General features: G+C 38.0%; 1 protein-coding gene across 1 annotated transcript in view; it reads left to right on the plus strand.

Annotated features, from left to right (window-relative positions):
• Positions 1 to 21,212, plus strand: part of LOC122796778 (macrophage mannose receptor 1-like) — a 2,090,270-nt gene that overhangs the window by 858,932 nt on the left and 1,210,126 nt on the right. The window contains exon 16 of the mRNA XM_044065506.1: positions 14,280 to 14,321. Within this exon, the coding sequence (XP_043921441.1) occupies positions 14,280 to 14,321 (42 nt within the window). The remainder of the gene's footprint in view (positions 1 to 14,279; positions 14,322 to 21,212) is intronic.

Below are 21,212 nucleotides of genomic sequence, written 5' to 3' on the forward strand. Positions count from 1 at the left end.
AGCAATAAAAGATCTATCCTTGCAACTACAATCATTTGGTGATACCTTCAACCAAATAATAGGCAGGTTGGATAAATCTGAAGCCAAAATCATCGAAAATGAGGAGAAAATAACTTTAATAACAAAAAAAAAAACTGACTCACATGATAAAGAAATCCAAAATCTGCAAGCAAAGGTTATAGATCTGGAAGCAAGGTCCAGAAGGAACAATATCATAAGGGGCATCCCAGAATCTGAAAAAAACAATGAACTGATTCCTTCCATCACCCAAATAATCAGTATTTTTAACCAGGAAAAGCCCAGCAAATAATAATAGAAAGAGCACACAGAGCTTTGAGACAAACCCAAGTATCATCTAAACCCAGACCAGTAGATGCAAAACTACTAAACTTTCAAGATGTTAACACAATATTGCTTGCTGCTAAGAAAAATGGATGAACTATTACTTGGAATAATAATACAATCTCATTGGCTCAAGACCTTCCCCTCCAAATAAGACAAGCCAGACAACTTCTTTCCTCCTGCTGCAAACTCCTGATTGAAAGAAAAATAAAATTTCAAATGAAATATCCAAACTTACTAATCTTCTACTTGGAAGGAGTCAAGTATGCAATTGCTAATCCAAAAGAAGCCATAGAAACCTTTCTAGCTGTGTTTAAAAAAGTTCCCTCACTAGACCTTTAATTACTCTCACCGAAATTATAAATGGGGCCTCGAGTGGATGGCTGCACTCATTTTAATGCTCCTGGGTCTGTCATTGCCTTCTGGTACTATACTGGGCCTTCTTAGGCCTCTACCAATGGTTTTTTCCTTTTTTTTTTTTTTCTCTCAAGCCATGAGGCTCTGCTGCGGAACTGCGGAACTGCTTTCGCTTCTGTTTTCCCACGCTAGGAACCAAAATGCTTCTGCATCTCTCCTAACATGCTTCTATAAAGGACGCCACTTCCGGGACATCCAACCTGCTAAAATGATCCCCCTATGATCGTATACATTGTTGGAATTCCTTAAAGCATACAGTGCGAAAGCTGAGAACCCTCCGGCTATATGAGGAAGAAATACTGAGACTGTACAAAATGTCACTTTCTCATAGCAGAACCTCGGGATAAATTCTTTGTTTTAGTAGAGAAGATTAAAACTGGACTTTTCAAGCCATCTTGACTTAATGGTCAAACCGAAATAAGGAAGGGGTAGTTCTGAACAGTTTTTTCTTATGAAGTATAAAATATAGGCATTTAAATAGAATGGTTAAGATTGAATTTTTAGGGGTTGCTTTGTGCTGTTAAACAACTAAAAAATTGTATAGTTACAATATAAGTATTGCTACATGTACAAATATATGTGCATATGTATGTGTGTGTGTATATGTGTGTGTGTCTAGGATCACCCTGTACAATGTACAATACAGATTATTGGCTGGTTCTTACCCACAACTGGTTAAGCAATAAACCTGCCTCCTAAAGTTCTTGGTGCTACACTTGCCAAGGTGTACCCATGAATGACTGATCACTCGATCCAACATCCCTCTGAGGCAAATACTTTGGATGCTGCCCCCACCAAGCCAGTTTCACCACAATCTCTATACCAATATTCCAGATCTCCAATTTTGATTTATTATATTAAATAAGCAGGTTCACCTCACAAACATAAGAATTACTAAACTGCCACAAATCCTTTCCACATCTGAGTAAAACGACATTCCATAATTGCCAGAATGAATTGCTTCTGTACAAAGCCAGTGCTGGAATGTACCAATCCTCAAGTTTCCATAGACCACTTACTTTTTAATTATCTAATACTCCAATATGCCAATACAGAAATAAGGCACATAGCCAAATAGAAAAACTGACCAGCCTAACAAAAAATAAAAGGAAATTTAAATTTTCCTCATTAGTATTCAACTGGAAAATATTAGACTGGACTTTCCCCCCTATTACTTGACTTATCAATGGTAGCTTCCTAAGCCCATGTAAACTGAAGCTTCTGCTTTTATTTATAATAATATGAAATGCACCTAGTATTCTCTTCCCTCCAGGAAGCTAAAAAGAGACATGTTTAAAGCAATAAGTTATAGTGAAGGTAGCAATATAGATCCACTAAGGATCAGATACTAGCTCTGTAGATTATGCTATTTAAAATGTGATTGTCTTGAAAAACTCTGTTTTTATGTTTTTGTTCTTTACTGAAGTGGAAATGTGATTTACTGTTTGCTGATAACTGTAACATTGGTCTTTCTCAATATTATTATAAACCTTCTTAACCTTTCTACCTTATTCTTGGTGTGAGCAATATCACCCTTATATTATTTAGTACCGAGACAAATGATAAACTTGTCTCATTGTGAACATATGCTTTTTGCATTGTAACTCAACACTGGGGGGGTTGTAACTGGAATATCGTTAGAGCTTATTAATAGCTCACTGATAGAAATAAATTAAAAAAATGTCAATATCTCTATTAACAGCTTCTAATATAAGACACTACCATTCTAACACTCACCTATACACTCCTACAAAGGATTTTTAATTTGCTGTGGCATAGAACTGTTCTATTCACAATATTAGAACATGTTTAATAAATAAGAGGAATCTGTTCTGCTACCTGAAAATGTCTTCTCTAGATACTAAATCGGGAACAATGAAGAAGATGCTACATTCTGAACAATCTGGATGGTCGCTATCATGATAATGGAAGGACACTGCCTCATTTCCTTCCTTATATTACTAGATATAAATGCTCATATTATCTACTATGCTCTGAGCTGCAACAATTCTAGACATACACTGAATAAAAATGATTACTTAATTGATTTAGGATACAGTCCTAATGTTTGTAAACATTGGTTCTAACAATACCTCTCAAGGGTACTTTTGTCATTTGCTGTTAATCTTTTAGGATGTACATTTTAGATGTTTTAACATGTTCATATAAAAAACTTGTTGATGAGTTTAGGGTTATTTTAGTGGTGCTTTCTAGGGTACTAGTTTGTTAAGCTGTGTCATTGTAGTTAAAATGTATGCAGGGAGACTCGTTCTCATTTCTTACTCACATATTAAAACCCAGTATGTAAATACTTTATTGAACTATAGATCTCTAATTCTAACAACTACTAATCCCCTGCCTTATTCCTGGTCCAAGGGTATAGTGGATAGGCACAGGGTTGGGACGGGAATAATAAGATGCTTTCTTAATCTTATCTCATCATTACATAAACAAAAATTATCAACCCAAACTAACACACAAGACTTATCTTACTAACACCTTCAACCCATAAATGTGGGAATTTGACTCATGGAATATCAAAGGGCTCCAGAATAAAAAGAAAAGAAAACTTTTTCTACACCTTATTCTACAAGCGAAAGCGAACTTTATACTAGTTCAGGAAACACATCTAACCCTTGAACAATGGTCAGAAATTAGTAAAAAAAATGGATAAGGTAAATTATAGCCTCGGAAGGTAAAACTAACAGTGCAGGAGTAGCTATAATAATTAAAAAACAATTCCAGGACAAAATCCTAGAAACCAGAGTGGACAAGGAGGGAAGATGGTGCTATGTAACTCTTGTAACCCCAAATCTTCCTAAGCACCTGCTGGTCCTTAATGTTTATGCCCCTTGCAACAACCAACACACTTTTTTTTGCATCATTATACCCTATCTTAAATCAATTCCAAAACTACTATATGGTTCTAGGTGGTGACTGGAACACGTATCAAAATCCCGACCAAGACAAATCAAGTACGACCCTAACACATAACAAACAAGCATCTCTAGCCTTAAAAGAACTCAAACATGATTACAAACTATATGATCCCTTTAAATATGGAGATATTACAAATAAATCCAGAAAATTCACATTCTACTCTCAATGCCACAAAATGTGGTCGAGAATAGACTTTTTTCTAATTTCGGACACATTCATCAATCTAGACCCAAGATTGAACATTCACACTAGATACCTCTCAGATCACTCCAAGATTACTTTAAATAGTAATGGGAATCCAAAAACTAGTACAATGAACAGAGGTTACAATTGGTCCCTGAACCCCAATCTTCTAACCAAAAAGGAGATAATAAATGACATCCAATCCGTACTAAAAACAATCGTATCTAAAATTTCCAATTCTCAGATACCTTTGGATATTGAATGGGCAGCAATCAAAGCACAAATTAGGGGAATATTCATTAAAAAAGCAGCTTACTATAAAAAAATTCAATTTAAAGAAGAACAGGACTTAGAAACAAAAATACAAATACTCTAAAATGACCTATTAACTAATCATAAAGCTCAAACAGAAACAGAAATCCTGAAACTTCAAAAAGATCTCTATCACTTACATAACAATAAATTATCCTTTCATGAAACCAGAATGTTAGCCAACTATGCAAATGAAGTTTAAATACTATCCTGAGCACTGGCCAGAATTATAACCCAGACCAAATCTCCCTCCCAAATATCTGAAATAATTAATGAGAACAAACACTACACTAAAAATTAAGATATTATTAAAACCTTCGAATTAATATACTCATGGATCTATGGAGAACAGCTACTACTATCCTCAAAAGAAGATAGAACACGCTTTCTCCAAAAACTCCACTTCCCGAAACTAGACCCAGATCAACAGGAAAAATTAAGTGAATCTATTTCTATTAATGAAATAACCTCAACAAATCAGCAAATGAAAGAATATAAAGCCCCAGGCCCAGATGGCCTCACTGCTGAATATTATAAAACTTTTCACCCCATCTTAGCCCAAGTCCTATTCCACATATTGATCTATATAATAAATAATAAAATCAATGACATACACTTTAATGCATCTAAAACTATTTTTATACTCAAAGAACAAGCTGACCCAAAAAACCCAGATAGCTATAGGCCTATCTCACTACTAAACACTGACACCAACATTTTAACATCTATACTTGCAAACCTACTAGATAAAATTATCTCCCCTGAACAGTCTGGTTTTACACCATTAAGACAAACGAGTGATAATACACTAACACTTATTACATTAATCTCTTATGCAAATCAAAATAATCTAAACATATACGCACTAGTTATTGATGCCCATAAAGCCTTTGATAGAGTAAATATAGAATTTTTACTCCAAACATTTTAACATACCCCAAAAATTCAACCAGATCCTACAAATACTATACAATAACCCCTGTACATCCCTATATATTTTAACAAAACTTGGTCAAATAGAATTCCAATTAAAAACAGGACCCGACAAGGATGCCCCCTTTCTCCTCTACTCTTTAACCTATACCTAGAGCCACTCTTCCTAAACATTAAACAAAATGTATATTATAATCCCCCAATATTCTATAACACCAAAATCTTCCTCTCTGCATTCGCAGATGATCTGAATATTTACTGTACTGCACCAATCTCGGCTATAAATAAAATGCTATCCGCTGTTGAACACTTCTCGATGATACTGAACTGCAAATTAGACCTCAAAAAAACTAACATCTTCCCCTTAAAAACTCCTAAACCATTCTCTCTCTTACCACTGGTAGGAAAATTAAAAACAAAAGAAGTAATTAACTATTTAGGCATTACATTTTCTACAAACAACAAAGACTTTTACTCAAACAACATAACTCAAAAATGGCAAAACATTATATTGGACCTTAATAGACGGAACAATCTAAGACTACCGTTTCTGGCCAAAGTTTCTGTAATTAAAATGAATGTGTTACCCAGATTACTCTATATCTCAGGTGGGCAAATGTAGAAGGTCTTCTAACCACTTTAGCAATGTAGTGTCAAAGAAAAGAACTGTCTGTCTGGGTCTGTCCCCAGGTCCCCTGATAACCTTTCTGTGCTTGAGTAGTGGATTGGTAGCCTATATTTTTCCCGAAGGATATTTATGACATCCCAGATAACCATACCCAACAAATTTTTTAAGCAAATACACACCTTGCTTGCTAAATTCATATGGGAACCCCCCCCAAAAAAAAAACAGGATCTCATATTCTAAACTCACGATTCCCAAAAATAAAGGTGACTTAGTCCTTCCAAACTTTGAGACATACTACTTAATTATAAACACTAATAGAGTGTTGCGAATAGCTGAATACAAACCAAAAGATAAAGCCTGGTCCCCGCATTTGATAATAATATACCACAGGCACATCAAAAGCCTGGACATTAACCCCAAAGCCTTACCATTTCTAAACCCCAGTCTAATGAAATCACATAACATAATACAGCCCCGTAAACACTCCATTTCACTAACACAAAACTCTTTAAATCCTTAAACCTCACACAAGCTATGATGACATTACAACCTTTACACAAAAACCCTAATCTTAAAATAAACAATCAGACCCTAAACCTGAACCTCTTTCCTTGACTAATCAATACAACCATTCAAGACATATACCCTTATCTGAATTGCTCTCTACAAGAAATGAGAAACCAGTTAAACCTCCCCAAATCATACCTAGTGATCCTGTGACAAATTAAAGAGCTGTGTTCCAGTTATCTCCATGACACCAACATAACCAACAAGGACATAGTAACCTCTAACTTACTTTGGAAAACTATCCTCTCAACTAAGAAATTCATCACCAATACCTACAAAATAATCAAAGACATTAAATTCCAGAAGGATATACTCTTTTCTGACTATTGGAGAAAGATTAATTCATCCATTGATAACCACCAATTAAACCAAGCAATTAACCTAACAATAAAATCTATACCCCTCAAAAAACTAGCATTCACCCAGCTTATGATTTATAGTAACGCATATTTCACACCTTCTACTCTACACAAATTAACCCTATAAAATCCCCGTTCTGCCCACACTGTAAAGACCAAACTGCCGATTTACTTCATCTATTCTGGAGCTGTAAATGTGTATATAAGCTTTGGAACTCCCACAATCTTCAACTACAAAAGATGGGCTATCAGACATCTACACTCACCTGGGAATTCACTCTATTACATATCCTCCCATACAATATCTCTAAAAAAATCAAGCAGCTACTCTGATTAATATTTTTCTTTTAATGGAACTTTATATAGCATCCAGTTGGCTTAACTCAACTAATACCTGTTGGGAGAAGTTTAGATTGATGGCTACCAAACACCTATTAGCCCATAAAATACTAATTGATAAAAGGGACAAAAATATTAAAGTCAGGAAATTATGGGAACAAGTTTTTAACATTATTCTAGTATAGCTCATCACAATTGCTCATACTAAACTACCACTAAGAGATCTCATAACAACTCATATTCCTAACTCTTAGAAGTTTTCCTCTTTCTCTTTTATATTTTACTCATAATAACCCTTGCTTAATTGTTACGCCTTTTCACCTGAATATTGAAAGCATCTATGTATATAGTGTAGATAGTATTGTTCGATTGATTTGCCTCTTATTGTATCACTTTCAATGTATAACAATTGATTAATCATGTGTGTTCTTTTTTTGTTACATCTTACTTGCTGTTCTGTATTATTGTAAATAATAAATAAAAATTATTGAAAAAAAAAATTAAGAAGCTGTGTATGAATGCATTTCTCAAAAATATTTGATAGGTCCTGTAGTCTTGTGATGTGGTAGATGTGCCATGTTTATGTAGCAGTGTAATAAAATGTATTTTTCCAGAGTTCTAGGACACAGTTTTCTTTGATAAACAATTTATGAGCAAAGAGATGGAGTAATGTATTGTGTCTGCAGCAGTCATGATGTATTCACACGATAATTAGTCAGGGGCTATAGCAGAAGGTTTTAAACCGAGGAGATAAATTTTGACAGTAGAAGTGGGAACTGTTTCAAAAGAGCTATGGTTTGGTTATTAGTTTGAGATGGGATTTGGAGATGGGTATTGTTCTTGTTTTTAAATATGGATGGCACTGTCTGAAAAAAATGTTGGTTAAATTAATTAGCTGGGGTCTCATTATGTTGAAACATTAATGGGGTAAGGTTTAGAAGATTGCTTGTTGAAGCCCAGAAGTTCAAAGAAGTTTTAGCCCTATCTGTTTTTAAGTTGTCTAGAAATTATTGCAGCATCAGCAAAGGCAGATGCGCGAAGTTGTTGTGATGGATGAGTGGAATATCTCCACTTAATTTTAGTGACAGGGAGGTATGATGACAGCAATATAGCAATTTGACTTTAATCTTTTATCCTTTTTGTAGTTTGTAGATCACAGGATTTTGTATAATCTTGTATCCTTTTTGTAGTTTGTAGATCAAAGGATTTTGTTGAGAGTCACTATTAAGGTGGCAACATTAGCTTTGTTAAGCAGTGCTATCATGAACTTGTCTTTACAGTGTTTTTGACATAGAAGAGACCTGACTTTTTATGACACTGAAGCTTGTAATGCAACAAAGAGCCTAACTATGGCTAGCAAGATGTAAAAGAGATAAGATAAGGAAATTTATTACATTTTGGGCCACATGCAGAAAGAAATCTTTGACACATCATTCTAAATGAATTTGCATGATGTGCAGTACATTAGTGACAGGGACACATGCAATAAATAATGAAAGTGCTTTAGCTTCATCTGCAGCAGTGGAGATGCTTTATGAGTTGTGAAGTACCTATCCAAGTGGATGCAAAAGTGCATGTGGATTTACTTATATTGGCTGCATTGACATTTCAGTGACCTGCTTTGTCACAGTGAGGCTATCCCAGGCATCTGCCTTGCAAATACTCCATCAATTTCTTGATGCTATGCTTCAGCATGTGAGGGAGCACAAGCGTTTGCCACATACCCCAGAGGAGAGAAAAACAACACCATGCAGGAGTCCTGTGATATAGAACATTTCCCTGAACTACTGCAAGCCATAAACTGTACCCACATTGAAATAAAGGCCATACCTGGTGTACTGGGAAGAAGGTATGTGCACCATAAATGGCATCACACCATCAACTGCCAGGTGGTCTATAATGTATAGGGTGTCATTTACAGTTCATGTGCAGGTCACTCAAGCAGTTTTCTTGGCTCCCACATATGACTCACATATGACCTTTACCAATGGTTTGCAAGGGATGATTTTCCATGGGGGATCTTGTTGACAATGCCAAATAAGCCCTAGACCCTAGCTCATGACACCCATCAGGAATCCATGTAAACAGATTAGGTGTACAACCATGCACTATCTCAAACCAAAATTACTGAGCATGTTTTTGGGCTGTGGAAGGCACAATGTTACTTTCTGAATTCATTCAGTGATACCCTGCCACATGTGCCAAAATAATGACTGTGTATGTCATGTTACACAACATTATACTTAGGAAGCCGTTACAACATGGTGGCCTGCATGGGCCTTACAAATCCTTACACTAATAATATCCTACTAGGCTATGTAGTATGCTGTATCTATGCCTGATAAATATATGAAACACAATCATTAAATAAATTCCCTTAAAAGCAAATATATGCATCAAAACAAGAAAACATGTCTGTTACAATAGCACTTTTAGAATGGCTGTGGCTAAAGTTAAATGTGCAAGACATGCTACACTGAAATGGTATGAAACAGTGGTCTCAATATGACCTCAGGGGTGTGTTTCCCTTCTGCCTTAACATTCCTGCAGGCTGCTATAGTCAGTAACCTTGCAATATACCAGTTAGGTCACTTTTGGCCAACACATTTAAAAGTACAGACAAACAGACATCCCTTAGATATATCACAATGAAGAACTGTTAAAAGCTACTGTTATACTAAGGATTGATTTGTAAGAAGTAGCACCTACTTTATTTTAGCAGATATATTCAGTCAGAAGGACTAACTTCAAAAGGATTCAGATTCCTTTACCACCGTTTTCTTCTGTAGATTGATAAATCTCAATGCATCTCATCATGCTTGTATACTGCTCTTAGGTTGTTTTTACAATACTTGGCAAAATCTGTTTTGAGTCTGCCAAAATATGTTTAGGTTTTGCAAAGTTTTTGTGTGTTGTGAACATTTCTCAGGGTTAGTGAACTTATTTCCAAGGATTCCTGATATTGCAGGAATTCTTACTTCAGCTCTAAAGTATTTATTAATGCACTTGAGCTCAAAGCCAGTTTGGTTTACATTGGGAGGGCTCTTTTGCACTCTGGTGGAAGAAGAGAACTAAATTCAACCCAGCCAAGGTGGGAACTACTGGTTGATAGCTTATTTAGTTTTTATCTGATTGGCCTGAGGGTTTGACTGTAGAAAGATCTTTCATCCTGCTGGTATAAAAGCCCCATGCTTGCATATAAGCAAACCTTTCCTGTTTAAAGTCCTCAAGTCCTCTATAGGAAATGTTCTCCATAGTTTCCCAATGTTCACAGCTGCTTGAAGAGCTGCAAGTTTGTACAGAGGGTGGTACTACTGCAGCATTCTACTAAATATTCTCACTTTGACCTTTAAGTGATCTCCCTTACTCCTTTCCATCTAGAAACTGTGTTTCTTTGTCTTATATAGCACAGGCTAGATTCAGACCTGCTGAGTCTAGAACGTTTGGTATCACTGTGCTTAGAAACCAACCATCTTACATTAAGAGGGCTTCCCTACACCCATGTGGTAGAAGTGTGTAGCTCAGGACCAATCTCAGTTGGGGATTGCTGGAGAAAGGCTCATTCTGGGGCTTCCCATTGTTAGTTGTTTAAAAACTGTTTAAATTTGCCTGTATATAAGCCTTGCATTGCACAGGTTTGTACTCAGTTTACCAGGGCTGCTCAATGTTTGGAAATTTTAGCAAGAGGTCTGGAGTGCATCTGCATTGAAATCCAAGCAACCCACTGAAAAAAAAACCCTGAAAAATAAGTATATTTTAAGCCAGCACTGCACTTTTTAACTGTATTTAATTGAATTACTGCTTCATTTTTGCTGTTTGTGACAAAATCCAGCAAGCCCACTTCCTTCCCAACTACCACATTCAGAAAAATCCTTTCACAATGGATTGGCAGTTTCCCATTATTTCTCCTGCCAACTTGATTGATATGGGCATCTTGAGGTAATGTAACAATGCCTCTTGTATATTGACAACCATTTACTCCTAAAGCAAGCTAACACTGTGGAATTGCAGTCAATTCTCTCATATAAAAACAAACTAGACATCAAACAGGTTGTCAGCACACATGCTTCACCTCTCATGTAAACCTCACAACTCAAACAAAATAAGGTCATGACACATAAACCCACATATGCCGAGGTACTCACTAAAAGCCTACTAAAAGAACAGAGATTGCCCAAATGGACACCACCCACACTCACCACAAAGCAAAACAAAACAATGAAAATTATCAATACACACACCCATGTCTCAACAAATAAGCCCCTAAGGCAAAACACACCAAATGTCCTGGTCATAGGATCGTAGGATCATAGGAGATTACTAAGCTATTGACCCGGAGGACATTTTAAGTCTAGCCATTTCATCCCAATGTAATACCATACATAGAACGCTTTCCTTACTACAGTAGACACTTGGTGATTGAAGGTCATAGTCTACTTGTCATCCCAGGTCCCTTACCACTTCATGGGTACTTAGGCTATTATTGTTGATTTGATAGTGTAAGGGACATTATGCTGAAGGGAAAGATGATGCATTTCTTTGCATTCAGTTTGAGACCATTATTAGTACACCAGTCACTGGCCTCTGTGAGACCCTCCTGAAGTATACTGACATCATTTGGGGATTTAGTGATTGCACCTAGTCTGCAGTCATCTGTTAACTTGGTCAACCACAATCCCTTAGTTTTGACCTGAACATCTGAGAAGTTTATACCAAACAGTAGGAGGCCCAGCAGTGACCCCAGTGGTAACAGGTCTGCTGGATGATGTGGAGTCACCCACTTAGATAGTATGTGTCCAGTTTGTGAGCCAGTTGGCAACCCATCTTAAACAAAGGAGTTTGCATTCAGTTTTCTAGGTTAATCTGTAATGTATGAATGTGGGATTGTGTCGAAAGCATTTGCCAGGCCGAGGTATGCTGTGTGCACAGATTTGCCCTCGTCAATGACCTTGGTCACATTTTTAAAGAAATCCACCTGATTTAATAGGCAGTATCTGCCCTTCGTGAAGACAAATTAAGTATTATCCAGAGTTTGGAGGTCACCTATGTCTTTATTTATGTGGTCCATAATGATACGTTCCATGACATTACAGATGTGGCTGATCAGGCTTATTGGTCTGTAATTCCCCGGGTCTGTTGCTAGGCCACCTATTTTCCATTCCACAGGAACAAAGCTTGTGGTTAGGCTATGATTGAAAAGGGTACTTAGTGATGATGCTAGTTCATATTATAGCCTGTTTAGAGGATGGCCTGGGATGTCGTAGGGTCCCATAGAGGTTGTGTTTTTTGCCTTGGGCAGGCTTTGAGGACCTGCTCTTCAGATAAGTAGGTGGGGGAGTAGTTTGGGGGAAGGTTTGTTGTAAGTTAGGAGGGCATAATGGAGTGAAATCTTTGCTAAATCTATCTGTTAGCAGGTTTGCTATCTCTGCGGGGTCAGTGTGTGAAACCATTGGCCACTAGTTCTCCATATGCTTGGGTCCTACCCTTTAAGTTACATACGGAGCTGTAAAAGGCCCTATGGTTAAAGCATTGAGAAAGCAGTTAATTGAGTCCTGTGATTATGTGTTTATATAAAGAGTTTATAGTGTTGACTATATTCAGTCAGAAGAAGTTTCAAGCAAGAGATGAAAGCGCTTACTGGATACTTGTTATTTTATTTTATAGTTTTAAGCAGTTTTAGTAAAAGGTTTCTTGGTTTTCCTACTAGCTGTTTTGTTTTAATTGAATTTTGAAATAACAACTTCATGGTTTTGTTGGTTGAAACCAGAAATAAAAATGTCTGAATTCTGTGAGACATGAATAAAACAGCTATATGTTGCAAGTTAAATAAAAATCACAGTACTGCTTTGCTATAAAATAAAGAAATATTACGGGACAGTGCTTGCCTAAGAGAAGCAGTTAAATAGTTTGACTGTGTCTTGCTACACGTTCTGTAATTAATACAGCCTTGTTTGTGAAAGGAAAATTACTGTGGAGATGAAAGCATGAAAAAGAAATATATGAGAATGTAAAGCATTAACAGGTGTTGAATGGTGATTGTATATTTCTACTGTCAATTAAGGATATAAATTATGATTGGAAGGACCTTTCTAAAAGGCATCACATGAGATGAGTCTGTACTCTTTTTCCAGCTATACACTTGAAGTCTGTAGTTATGCTATGTTAGTAACATTACATTTGATTTCACATAGCTTTGCATCATGTGTAATCTTAATTTGCTTTCATTCTGTACTGAAAAATAAATGTCGTACCTTGAACTGCTTTTTTATCTCATTGAATTTACTGAAGATGGACAATAGTAAGAAACCTCTTAACAGTGGCATGTCATTGCGTCAGTTACTTTCTGAGTGTATTAATCTTCAGAAATTGTGTAAATGAGAATACATGTAGCCATATGAATGAGTTTATTTATTTATTTATTTTAGTAGTCGCCATGACTGGTAGCACTTTACAAACTTTGTTTACATTTATTTTGGCAGTAATGATTTCCTATTTAGAATGAGTCCACAGCCTCCATGGCAATAAAGGCTGTGTGTTTATATTTTGGAGCTTGCATGTAGGTGAATGGGAGAGTGCCTCCATGAGTATAATCTACAATGTGGGGAGGAGCTTGTTAGTTTGTGTGTGTGTGTGTGTGTGTGTGTGTGTGTGTGTGTGTGTGTGTGTGTGTGTGTGTGTGTGTGTGTGTGTGTGTGTGTGTGTGTGTTTGTGTGTAGGGGATGCATTTGCCATTTGCCAGTGCAATGCATGGGCTACCAGAGATCAGGCAGTGATGGTGATGCAAGGATATGATAATTAGCCAAGAAGATGTCTTTTTTATTGTGACCATAGCTGTCTCTAAATCACATTTTCTTATTTTCACATCAATTAACTTTCCTGTGGTAGGCAATCAACATGAGCAGTGAGGTTATTTCTGAATTCTAGGGTATGCAAATAAAATGCTAAAATGTATATTTATATGGGAGGGCATATATTACATTTACTTATACATATGCTGCATATATTTAGATAAAGTAAACTGTAAAATGCATTATTTCAGTAAAACATTTTATATGATAAACTTCTGGAAAATTTATTCTGGAAAATTTAACTGTAGGTAGTTCTTGATCATGCAGCACCATTAATCTAGTAAAATGATTTATTGTGAACAAAGCTTGAAAATGAGCAAGAAACAATCAGCTTACTACAGATATGTCAGATTCACAAACAGTAACATTTCATTTTTAGCATGTATTGATTCTGTAATGTTTCTTTATCAGGTACTGAAGTCAAAGAAATAGCAGCAAACATCTCTGTTCCAGGTGGGTGATTCATTAATAATTATGTCTTAGTAACACTGATACTAAAGTACAGGGGAGCTTTTTTAGCTTTGCAAAAGTTCAAGCTTTTCCATACCATACAGCACAATGGTGTGTGTGTGTGTGTGTGTGTGTGTGTGTGTGTGTGTGTGTGTGTGTGTGTGTGTGTGTGTGTGTGTGCTTGCATTTCTTCATTTGAATGCACTATAGTTTCTTGTGCTTCTTTTTAGAAATGCCAACTGATCAGTGCAACATACTAATTAGATAGATGGACATATCAGACAACAATTTGGTATGAAACTTGCAGAAAACAAGTAATCTCTATGGAATCCCCAAAGTCTCAAACAACCCACTAAACACGTATAGTGGGTCCAAAAACAAAACAGTGTAAGAAACTTCTCTGTGTGGAAGATTTTTAATCCATATATATCTAGTTAATCAATGTTTATTAATCAGATCAGATAATGATAGTAGAAGTAGTGAACTTAAACTCATCCTGAGTCAAAAGATAATAAAAAATATATAATTTGAAATATTATACAGAATTGCTAAGTATTCAAAAGTAATCCAAGCAGAGTAGACCGTCTGTTTCCAGTTGCAAATCCTTTATTAAACATTACAATGTACTCTATTAACATTACAAATACAGACAAGAAAGTACTTAGCAGTGAAATGTTTGCATTATTATATATGTTTGCTTATCCCTTGCACTGTCCTCATGACAATTTCACTGTCAGGTCCTTTGTGTTTATGCTGTACTTAAACATGGTCATACTAACCTAGCTACCCTTCTACCTCTAGTTTGTGGTACCTGTTTATCCCTCTCATAATATTCTCATCTCTGTGACTGAAACTGTGCTGTCAGGACCTGAAGGTATTCTTTAAAATGTGGTGTTGTATAGTTCTTGCATTCTGTAGATGTCCATTTTCTGTATCAGTTATTTGTATTGTTAACCGGGGCAGAACACTTATCCAAGTTAATAAGTCTGGGAGTACTGTCTGGTAAGTAACTTACTTAAATTTGTTGAGTAAATAGAGGGACTCAAACTCTGACCAATAGGAGGCAGCTAGATAATTGCATACAGTCTTAATCATCTGCATTAATGGCCAGCTGTCACCATTGTCTTGCAAATTTTTCTTGCATGACAAGCAGCGGGACTGTGCACAGGGACTCTGGTCTGCTCGGAACATTAATTATTGCTCAGAGTTTTTGCAAGTGATTAATAAACAGGTGCTCATTAACATACTCTAAGCATTCACAAGCAGAGCTAGGGAAACACAATATATGCTAGGAGCCAAATAGCTGTAAAACATTTCATTCAACAACTACTAGTGAGAATTACAATTTTATATATTTTTATACACACAATTTCTATTTTGAGTGTGATGCAAGATTTTATTTATTTGATTTATTTACATATGTTATTGATTGATGTGCCTAGTTGGTTTGTTGCATGAAATGAGAGACATGATTTCAAATATGGCTGTATAAAAGGTGATGAATTTGCTTGTAGTGTTATTCTGAAAAAGTCTCTGATTTGACAGAGATGAAAGTGCTCAATTCTACTATTATTTTTATTATTTTCCGAGTGTGCAGTGTAATAAAAGCATTTTACAGCTATTTGGCTCCTAGCATATATTGTGTTTCCCTAGCTCTACTTGTGCCTTCACTTGTTTGTCTCATGATGGTGTTTTTACATTTTATATATTCTAAGAATTGTGAATTTGTGGAGGCTCTCAATAAAAACAGAGATCTCCAAGGCAGAAATGCACTCAACCACCACAACATAACACTAATCACAAGACACAACTTTCCTAAATGGTGTGCCACTCAACCAAAGCCCCTAAGGTAAAAGACCATGCCCAAGACACTAGTCATAGATGACTCGATAGTGAGGCAGACTGATGTCCTACTCATTAGGTTGAATAAGGAGAAAGGAACAGTCAGCTGCTTGTCAAGTGCCAGGATCCGTCACATAAAGCATGCACTCAGGTCCCTCAACAAACTGTCATTGTACATGTGGGTGTGAATGATCTGAGATGTACCACCCTGGACTACATGAAAAGAGACATGGAGGAGCTCTCAGATTATATAGCCCAGGCTGGTATGACCTTAGCCCTGAGCAGCAACCTACCATCACCCAGAATGATACCACAGTACAAGCAGAAAATTATTGATTTCAACAATTGGCTAAGTTTCTGATGTAATTCTAAGGGTATTCAGTATCTCTCTGCCTGGGATGACATGATTGACAGACCTCGATGCTTTAACAGATATGGCCTGCATCTCACCCCTGGGCTTCCGGATACTGGCCAAGGCTCTTGCCATCCCTATAATGCCTTTTTTAGGTGGTGTTACAAAGACCAAATTAACACCATAACAGCTACAAACAAATGCAATGTGAGGGTCATGCTGCTCAGCGCTAGAAGTCTAAATCTTAAAATGCACTCACTCGAAGCACTCCTTAAAACTGAAAACATCGACATTTGTGCTGTAACAGACACCTGGTTAAAGGTAGCAGAAAGCACCCCTGCACTACCAGGCTATAACTCATTCCAGACCTTTTGGCCCTAGAACTTGGACCGAAGCTCCAAAGGTGGTCGTGTTTCCTTATTCATAAAGGATGCACACACCTCCAGACTGGTAGCCCAGCATAACACATCAGAGATACTTCAGGTGCAGCTAACACTGGGTAAGACAGAGATTCAGGTTGTAGCCTACTATAGGTCCCCAACCATGTTCCAAGACTCACACTCCACATTTCTAAGCACCCTGGAGAATATTAGGGTCCAGCCTAACACTCTCATACTGGGCGACTTCAACCACCCCTCCATTAACTGAGAAAACTACGCATGTACCAATACACTTGCCCAACGTTTCCTGGAATTCATTAATTCCAATGCCCTGGGCCAGATCATTCTTACTCCCACTAGAGGTAGCAACATCCTTGACCTGGTCATTACTAACATGGGCAACCATTGCTCTACACCACTAGTCAACTCCTCCCTGGTTAGATCCAACCACAAACTAATCACCTTGGAAATCCACATCCTTACCACCCCCACCCTCCCTGCAAAGGTAACCACCATGAAAAATGTCTCCATAGCTAACTTTGGGCTCCTATAAATAGATGTGGCTAACTTTATGGCACCCATGCAAATGGAGAATAGTTGCATAACCACTGAATCATACAACAATGCAGTGTACGAACACGTACACAAATGCATGGATCTCGCCATACTCAACAGAACCAAGATTCTCTCCTCCAAAAAAATGAAGCCAGTCTGGTGGTCGCCTGCCATAAATAAACTCTACAGCAGAAGGAGGAAACAGATGCTTAATAAGGTGAAGTCCCAGGACTGGAAAAACTCCCTTATCAGCCTCAACAAAAAGTTGAGATCACTCATCAAATCCTCTAAAGCTAGCTATGAAAACAGAATTGTAGTAGATAGCAAAGACAACCACAAGGCCCTCTATAGTTATGTAAAGAATCTCCACAGCAATACCCAGATCTGCTCTGAGCTACTGCACAATGATATCTCCTATACTGAGCCAACAGATATTGCCAATATATTGGCCGCCAGATTTAGTGCCAACTTTGCCCCCCCAAAGAGCCAATCACAATACCAGTAGATTGCCAGGCACCCAGTATTACTGCTGCACAAGTTAAAACAGCACTGTACAAGGCCAAGAATACAGCTGTCTATGGGACCTGACAATATCATTGGCTGTGTTCTACATGAACTACAGAGTGAACTGGCATCTCACCTGTGTGTCCTGTTCAATCACAGCCTCACCTCAGGCTTTGTCCATACCGAATGGAGCACTGATACAGTCATCCCTCTCCACAAAGGAGGAGCAACTACAGACCCTGGGTACTATCGCCCTATTAGCCTGACAAGTCTGATACATATATGTATATATATATGTGGAAACACTCCACAATCGAGCATTCATACTCTCGAGCATGTTTACCACTGATAGAAGTGATCAAAACTTATTTGATACTGTTGCCAGTGTTATGTTCATATAAGATTGTGCAGAGTGGAAATTTGTCCTTTTTCCACTGTAGAGCTTTCTTGGAGTTGGTATATATAATTAGCAGGGTGTGTGGACCTGCACCAAAACATAAGTATTTGATTTTTTCAGTGTTTTGGCTTTCAGTCCATTGGGATTGATCTTTAGCCATTCAAAATTTGTGCACTTCAGTGTTTCAAAGTACATGCATATATATGTGAGTGTGTATATGTAAATAGCACAAGTACCAGAAAACTGAGGGTAATGCTACTCAATGCCAAAAGTCTAAACTTCAAAATGCATGCACTTGAGGCACTCCTCAGTATGGAGAATATCGATATATGTGCAGTAACAGAAACCTGGTTTAAGGCTCGTGTGCAATGCCCAGGGCATTATCATGAATGTGTGTGCTGGCAGCCCTGGAATCTACCACGACTCCCACATCTGTCATTTGTCACAGCTGTACCAGGCATTTGCCAGTATGGGCATCCAGTTTGGCCATCTGGTGGGAGATGCTGGCTATGCACTGGAGCCGTGGATGATGACACTCATCAGAAATGCACACACAGATGCACACACAAGAACGCCATAATGAGGCAAACAAACAAACCAGGATCTTTATAGAGCATGTGTTTGGGATGCTCAAGTCATGGTTCCACTGCCTTGACATATCTGGTGGAGCCTTGCAGTATTCTCCAGTCACATGTGCACACATGTTCATAGTATGTGACATGCTGCACAATATGATCATGTGGAAACAGTTGCAGTAGGAGCAGCATGGGGAAGGGCCACACAGCCCACCACCATTGCCAAGGTCCCCGCAGGCACAGAGGGACTCAGAGCAGGAGGCCCTTGAGCCTGCTCCTGTAGGCAGATGGAGGCATGCCCAGTATGCTCAGGCCTTGGCAAAGAGGCAACGCACAGCACACACACTGACACTGTAAGGACCTCAGAGACTGACACCTCTCCCTGACTTGCACCCATAGTAAAATGGATGACACACACATCACATTACCTGTAACTTACCACGTATAGGCAGCGAATTGTGTGCATCCAACATAGGCAGCCATCAAGCACTGTCCTCACAACTGCCGCAAGCACAAGGTATGTCAGTCTTCTTAACAATAAATGAATGGATTAGTATGTTTTGCTAGCATATCTGTTTTAATGCTGTATGCATGCAAGGGAATGGTGTGGCCTACTGGGACAGCAGCATACAACTGACAGCTATGTGGGACACCAGGAAATATCTGGGCAAAACTAGCCTCCACACACTATGCAGTAGTACCCAAAGTGGCAAATCCCACTGTAGTATATGTGTGGGGACAACTAATTGGGGGGTCATAGGTCATAGGCATGGCTGTCAGTGTGGGGGTCCCATAACCACCCCTCACACCCACACAGCAAGTCAGCAGTAGAAAACCACAGAGAAATGTCTGGCAAAGGCACACAAATGGTTGCAATCTTGAATTACCCCCCTAAAGACTCACACAGTGAAAACACAGCAGGATCCGCAGTTGCATTAAGGTTATGAAGGATAAGAACTCTGAAACTCAAATGTATACTAGTACAATCTGACCTGGGCTCTTTACTGATATGCCTCTAGTCCCTAAGACAGGGCACAATAGTATGGTAAATGTAACCAAAATGTAAAGCAAATATCAGCACAGTCTGTGCAAATGTGTGCAGTTGATAGGTGTGCCCTCATATACCCACACAAGTGCAGTAACATCAATGTTTTCAGGGAAATAGCAGTATAGCAGACATTGTCAGGGCTGTACCAATACACATAAAAACATGTTGCCTGCCCACAATAAGTAGGGATCAATGAGCTACGTGTATGTGTGATTAATACTGTCTGGATTTGGCCAGCACGTTCTCCTGGCAGTTGTCTTGTAGGGCCCAAGGTACAGTGCTGCCTTTGACAAGGCCATGTGCAGATAACTGTAGTGCCAACTGTTATGCATGTCAGTGACACCCACAGCTCTGCCACTGACATACCTGGAAGTCCCAGTGCTATGTGGAATATTCTACATGTATTAGTGACATCTTGAAGAATGGGTAGCAGATGTGCCAAGGCTTTTGTGAATATAAGTGCTTTTTGGTACAGTTGTCAGTGGTCATTCTCAATAATCCATTTTTCTTATGTTTGCTTTTACATATAATGCTCATGCGTGCACAGCTGAATGCAGTCTGTACCCACATCCATAACTCTCAACCTCTGACAGCAAGATGTCTGAACAAGAGCAGAAATAAAAGTGGAACAAAAGCACAATGACTGGCATGTGTTGTAAATATCGCCCTTACATACTGAGAAATTTGGTAGGATGAAGGGTTTGCAATAGTGGGAATTGTCTGAAGGTTATGTAGTCTGAAACAGTAATGTCTGTCATTATTTTGTAACATCACTCTTCAATTATATGTAACTAACTTGCCATAAAAACACAGGTTTATGTAGATAGGAAGAAATCTCTAACCAAACACCTGGACAACCTGCCAAAAAATGTACAGGTGAGATGTATGCTCACACAAAGATATGACATCTCAGGTTAGAAAGATACCACACAAGCAGGAGATCCTCAGCCAGTATATCACCAGGTTGCTGGACTGTTTACATAACTGTGTCATTACTAAACTGTCTGTAGGCACACCTCACAAATTGCCTTGTTGGGAAAGAATTTACATAGCTGCCCTCATAATATTGGTCTATGCATCATACAACTAGTATTCCTCTGGTAAAGCACTGTGATGATCTAAGGATGTCTGGCACTAGGTATTGACACAATATATTGCAGTTTCAGACCAGCATTACTAGTAGCCAGGCAGTAGCCATTCATGTGACTCCCCTCTTTTCATCATTCTTGACAAGCTAATTC

The sequence above is a fragment of the Protopterus annectens genome, chromosome 3.part0, assembly GCF_019279795.1.
Source record: "Protopterus annectens isolate FY-2018-M chromosome 3.part0, PAN1.0, whole genome shotgun sequence".
Lineage (NCBI taxonomy): Eukaryota > Metazoa > Chordata > Ceratodontiformes > Protopteridae > Protopterus > Protopterus annectens.